We start from the raw sequence: 7393 nt of genomic DNA, 5'->3' as shown, positions 1-7393 counted from the left end.
CACACACTCTCTCTCTCTCTCTCTCTCTCTCTCTCTCACACACACACACACACACACACACACACACACACACACACACACACAGAGACACAGTGCCTGTAGAAGTGAATCACTGTAATGTCCCATGTTGTCACTGCCCCCCCACCCCCATCACGGTAATTGAATATTCCCTCTGCAGCCTCACATGGGACAGTAGAGGCGCGAACGCGCACACGCACAGTCAGCATTATCGTGACTGCCCTCGTGCCATCGACGCCCCCTCTCAATGTGCGTGCATGTGTGCGCATGTCCGCTGCTGCCTGTTGTCGGTGTATTGGAGTCGCAGACCTGGAACATTACCGGAAACAGCAGCAGGGCTCGAGCCTCCCGGTGAGCCTCCGGTGTGTGACGGTGAACGGAGACAGATCCCGGTGTACGTGTGTGACGGGGAAACGGACTTTTCTCTCCGGTTGTTGTCGTAGAAACATCCGCGCTGCTCTCTGTGGAGCTGAGCTGCAGGAAGCTGCCTGAAGATCAGAGGAGGTAAAACTGAATGTTCCTGAAAACTGCTGCACACACAAATAAACACTCCCAACACTAAACACTGAGAGATAAACACTTAAATATAAAACAATTAGAGATAAACACTTAAATATAAACACTTAGAGATAAACACTTAAATATAAACACTTAAATATAAAACACTTAAATATAAAACAATTAGAGATAGACACTTAAATACTAAACACTTAGAGATAAACACTTAAATATAAACACTTAGAGATAAACACTTAAATATAAACACAGAGATAAACACTTAAATATAAAACACTTAGAGATAAACACTTAAACATAAACACTTAGAGATAAACACTTAAATATAAAAACAGAGATAAACACTTAAATATAAACACAGAGATAAACACTTGAATATAAAACACTTAAACATAAACACTTAGAGATAAACACTTAAATATAAAAACAGAGATAAACACTTAAATATAAACACAGAGATAAACACTTAAATATAAAACACTTAGAGATAAACACTTAAATATAAACACTGAGAGATAAACACTTAAATATAAAACACTTAGAGATAAACACTTAAATATAAACACTGAGATAAACACTTAAATATAAAACACTTAGAGATAAACACTTAAACATAAAACACTTAGAGATAAACACTGAAATATTAAACACTTAGAGATAAACACTTAAATATAAAACACTTAGAGATAAACACTTAAATATAAAACACTTAGAGATAAACACTTAAATATAAACACTGAGATAAACACTTAAATATAAAAACAGAGATAAACACTTAAATATAAAACACTTAGAGATAAACACTTAAACATAAAACACTTAGAGATAAACACTGAAATATTAAACACTTAGAGATAAACACTTAAATATAAAACACTTAGAGATAAACACTTAAATATAAAACACTTAGAGATAAACACTTAAATATAAACACTGAGATAAACACTTAAATATAAAACACTTAGAGATAAACACTTAAATATAAACACTTAAATATAAAACACTGAGAGATAAACACTTAAATATAAACACTTAAATATAAAACACTTACAGATAAACACTTAAATATAAAACACTTAAATATAAACACTTAAATATAAAACACTGAGAGATAAACACTTAAACATAAACACTGAGAGATAAACACTTAAATATAAACACTCAGAGATAAACACTTAAATATAAAACACTGAGAGATAAACACTTAAATATAAAACACTTAGAGATAAACACTTAAACATAAAACACTTAGAGATAAACACTGAAATATAAAACACTTAGAGATTAACACTTAAATATAAAACACTTAGAGATAAACACTTAAATATAAAACACTTAGAGATAAACACTTAAATATAAAACACTTAGAGATAAAACACTTAAATATAAACACTTAGAGATAAACACTTAAATATAAACACAGATAAACACTTAAATATAAAACACTTAGAGATTAACACTTAAATATAAAACACTGAGAGATAAACACTTAAATATAAACACTTAAATATAAACACAGAGATAAACACTTAAATATAAAACACTTAGAGATTAACACTTAAATATAAAACACTGAGAGATAAACACTTAAATATAAACACTTAAATATAAACACAGAAATAAACACTTAAATATAAACACAGAAATAAACACTTAAATATAAACACAGAGATAAACACTTAAATATAAAACAATTAGAGATAAACACTTAAATATAAACACTTAGAGATAAACACTTAAATATAAACACAGAGATAAACACTTAAATATAAAGCACTTAGAGATAAACACTTAAATATAAAACACTGAGAGATAAACACTTAAATATAAACACAGAGATAAACACTTAAATATAAACACTTAGAGATAAACACTTAAGTATAAACACTAAGAGATAAACACTTAAATATAAAACACTGAGAGATAAACACTTAAATATAAACAGAGATAAACACTTAAATATAAAACAATTAGAGATAAACACTTAAATATAAACACTTAGAGATAAACACTTAAATATAAACACTTAAATACTAAACACTTAGATAAACACTTAAATATAAACACTGAGAGATAAACACTTAAATATAAAACACTGAGAGATAAACACTTAAATATAAACACTGAGAGATAAACACTTAAATACAAACACAGAGATAAACACTTAAATATAAACACTGAGAGATAAACACTTAAATATAAACACAGAGATAAACACTTAAATATAAAACACTGAGAGATAAACACTTAAATATAAAACACTGAGAGATAAACACTTAAATATAAACACTGAGAGATAAACACTTAAATATAAACACAGAGATAAACACTTAAATATAAAACACTTAGAGATAAACACTTAAATATAAAACACTGAGAGATAAACACTTAATATAAACACAGAGATAAACACTTAAATATAAACACTTAGAGATAAACACTTAAATATAAAACACTGAGAGATAAACACTTAATATAAACACAGAGATAAACACTTAAATATAAACACTTAGAGATAAACACTTAAATATAAAACACAGAGATAAACACTTAAATATAAACACAGAGATAAACACTTAAATATAAACACTTAGAGATAAACACTTAAATATAAAACACTGAGAGATAAACACTTAATATAAACACAGAGATAAACACTTAAATATAAACACTTAGAGATAAACACTTAAATATAAAACACTGAGAGATAAACACTTGAATATAAACACAGAGATAAACACTTAAATATAAACACTTAGAGATAAACACTTAAGTATAAACACTGAGAGATAAACACTTAAATATAAAACACTGAGAGATAAACACTTAAATATAAACACAGAGATAAACACTTAAATATAAAACAATTAGAGATAAACACTTAAATATAAACACTTAGAGATAAACACTTAAATATAAACACTTAAATACTAAACACTTAGATAAACACTTAAATATAAACACTGAGAGATAAACACTTAAATATAAAACACTGAGAGATAAACACTTAAATATAAACACTGAGAGATAAACACTTAAATACAAACACGGAGATAAACACTTAAATATAAACACTGAGAGATAAACACTTAAATATAAAACACTGAGAGATAAACACTTAAATATAAACACTTAGAGATAAACACTTAAATATAAAACACTGAGAGATAAACACTTAATATAAACACAGAGATAAACACTTAAATATAAACACTTAGAGATAAACACTTAAATATAAAACACAGAGATAAACACTTAAATATAAACACAGAGATAAACACTTAAATATAAACACTTAGAGATAAACACTTAAATATAAAACACTGAGAGATAAACACTTAATATAAACACAGAGATAAACACTTAAATATAAACACTTAGAGATAAACACTTAAATATAAAACACTGAGAGATAAACACTTGAATATAAACACAGAGATAAACACTTAAATATAAACACTTAGAGATAAACACTTAAGTATAAACACTGAGAGATAAACACTTAAATATAAAACACTGAGAGATAAACACTTAAATATAAACACAGAGATAAACACTTAAATATAAAACAATTAGAGATAAACACTTAAATATAAACACTTAGAGATAAACACTTAAATATAAACACTTAAATACTAAACACTTAGATAAACACTTAAATATAAACACTGAGAGATAAACACTTAAATATAAAACACTGAGAGATAAACACTTAAATATAAACACTGAGAGATAAACACTTAAATACAAACACGGAGATAAACACTTAAATATAAACACTGAGAGATAAACACTTAAATATAAAACACTGAGAGATAAACACTTAAATATAAACACTGAGAGATAAACACTTAAATATAAACACAGAGATAAACACTTAAATATAAAACACTTAGAGATAAACACTTAAATATAAAACACTGAGAGATAAACACTTAATATAAACACAGAGATAAACACTTAAATATAAACACTTAGAGATAAACACTTAAATATAAAACACTGAGAGATAAACACTTAATATAAACACAGAGATAAACACTTAAATATAAAACACTGAGCGATAAACACTTAAATATAAAACACTTATAGATAAACACTTAAATATAAAACACTTAAATATTAAACTCTGAGAGATAAACACTTAAATATAAAACACTTATAGATAAACACTTAAATACTAAACGTTTGGAGATAATCACTTAAATATGAAACACACTTATCATATGAAAAGCTTCTTCTGAAACTGAGAATATTGTCAGTATTGTTTATTATTATTGTTGTTTGTATAAATATTGTTGTTGTTGTTGAAAAACTCCTAATTATTTTGTAGGTCAACACTGGCGATGTAGGATTGTTGCAGTATTTAAAAAGGAATGATACTAAACATTTTATTTGTTCATTCAACTCTTGAATCATGTTTTCTGTAAATTGTCTATTTACATAATGAAAACTAATAATTACACTAAATTATGATTTAATTAATTTAAATGATTTTTTCTCAACTCGTGTATCAGCCTTTAAAACCCAACATGTGTAAAATATAAACTAATGTCACATTTTACAGATAGAGATGCAATTATGCAATTATTTTCATCATGGATTAATCTGCAGATCATTTTCTACATTAATGTTTTGCTGTATAAATGTGAGAAAACAGTGAAATGTCTTTAAATCTTTTAATGTCTTTAAATGTCTTTAATGTCTTTAATGTCTTTAATATCTTTAATGTCTTTAAATGTCTTTAAATATCTTTAAACGTCTTTAAACGTCTTTAAATGTCTTTAAATATCTTTAAATGTCTTTCAACGTCTTTAATGTCTTTAATGTCTTTAAATGTATTTTAATGTCTTTAATGTCTTTAAATGTCTTTAAATGTTTTTAAATGTCTTTAATGTCTTTAAATGTCTTTAAATGTCTTTAAATGTCTTTAAATATCTTTAAATGTCTTTCAACGTCTTTAATGTCTTTAATGTCTTTAATGTCTTTAATGTCTTTAAATGTATTTTAATGTCTTTAATGTCTTTAAATGTCTTTAAATGTTTTTAAATGTCTTTAATGTCTTTAAATGTCTTTAAATGTCTTTAATGTCTTTAAATGTATTTTAATGTCTTTAATGTCTTTAAATGTCTTTAAATGTATTTTAATGTCTTTAATGTCTTTAAATGTCTTTAAATGTATTTTAATGTCTTTAATGTCTTTAAATGTCTTTTAAATGTATTTTAATGTCTTTAATGTCTTTAAATGTCTTTAATGTCTTTAAATGTATTTTAATGTCTTTAATGTCTTTAAATGTCTTTAAATGTATTTTAATGTCTTTAATGTCTTTAAATGTCTTTAATGTATTTTAATGTCTTTAATGTCTTTAAATGTCTTTTAAATGTATTTTAATGTCTTTTAATGTCTTTAAATGTCTTTAAATGTATTTTAATGTCTTTAATGTCTTTAAATGTCTTTTAAATGTATTTTAATGTCTTTAATGTCTTTAAATGTCTTTAAATGTCTTTAATGTATTTTAATGTCTTTAATGTCTTGCTTATCACTTTAACAGAAAACAGAAAAGCAGCAAATTTCCAGGTTTGAGGCTGAAACAGACTTTAAAGACATTTCTGCAGGAAACTTTACTTACATTATTATAATAATTGGAGATTATTTGTTATTCTTTGCAGCTTTAGTTACAGAGTTCATATCCTCTGTGTCCCTGCGAGAACAAATAAGTTAATAAGTGTATTTATTAAAAATGTTCTCTTTAATATCCACAGATATCTTATTATTCACATTATTCACAGTTTAATATGCACAACAGCTGTTGATGAAGCCCACATGGACACACTGGCAGAGTTCCCAGAAATCCCAGCCGCTCCTGAAGGGGATGTTTTTCTTTTCAAAATGTCGTTAACCCGTTTGTGCCCAAAACTGAATTCCGAAGGAAGTTTCCTCTGAGCTACGGGACAGTTTCAGGACATGAGGGGAAAAGAGAGGAGGAAGACTTTTATTTTGAATTTTTACATTTCGATTTTTCCTCAAAATGCTTTAAAAAAAAAAGAATCTTCCTCCTCTGATTTATTTTTTCCCTAATACTTTTCTGGACTGGGATTATTTTAACACATTGGTGAGAACGTTTGGTTGAGAGTTTTTATGCTATACTTTATTTAGTCCTTGTCTTAGAATTTATAACAAATTCAATATTAAAGGTGTAGAAAAATATTTCCCTCATTTAAAAAAAATTCTGACTTTAACAGTTGAAAGTGTGATGTAAAAATGTCAATGTTGTTCTGTTAGATATTTACCTAAAGTGTACAGACCCAGATTTAAAGCCTTAAAAACAATCAAAACAAATGTTGTCAAATTAAATATAGTCATTGGGTCAAACTGCTTTTATTTTGAAAGATTTTTTTGTTTTATTGTTTCTTTAGTTTTTCCCTGCAGCTCGACTGACAGGCTTGTTGTCATGCTGTCCTCCTGGCCCCGCCCCTCCTGGCTCCTCCTATTCCTCCTCGTCCAATCAGCTGCGTCCACAGACGACCTTCAGGAGGTCACTCTGGCGGCAATCTTGCCCCTGACGAACACAGATTATGCTTGGGCGTGGCCTCGCGTGGCACCAGCGCTCCTGCAGGCGGTACGGCGGGTGAACTCTGACCCCTGGCTGCTGCCGGGCCTTACGCTCCAGCTGGTTAACGGCAGTTCCGAGAACCGTGACGGCTTCTGCTCGGACTCTATGGCGCCGCTAGTCGCCGTCGACCTCAAGCTTTCCCACGACCCCTGGGCGTTCATCGGGCCGGGCTGCGACTACTCGTCCTCGCCCGTTGCCCGCTTCACCACGCACTGGGACGTTCCTATGGTGACGGCCGGAGCTCGT

General features: G+C 28.5%; 1 protein-coding gene across 1 annotated transcript in view; it reads left to right on the top strand.

Moving 5' to 3' along the window:
* Positions 1-264: 264 nt before the first annotated feature.
* The window catches only part of npr1a (natriuretic peptide receptor 1a), a 38020-nt gene continuing 30891 nt past the window's right edge, over positions 265-7393 (top strand). The window contains 2 exon segments of the mRNA XM_029426346.1: positions 265-522; positions 6951-7393. The exon segment at positions 6951-7393 is cut by the window's right edge and continues 280 nt beyond it. Coding sequence (XP_029282206.1) covers positions 6986-7393 — 408 coding nt within the window. The 5' untranslated portion in view covers positions 265-522; positions 6951-6985.

This window comes from Cottoperca gobio, unplaced genomic scaffold (assembly GCF_900634415.1).
Source record: "Cottoperca gobio unplaced genomic scaffold, fCotGob3.1 fCotGob3_158arrow_ctg1, whole genome shotgun sequence".
Taxonomy (NCBI): Eukaryota; Metazoa; Chordata; class Actinopteri; order Perciformes; family Bovichtidae; genus Cottoperca; species Cottoperca gobio.
The sequence above is the reverse complement of the archived record's forward strand: the minus strand, read 5'-3'. Positions and strand labels throughout refer to the sequence as shown.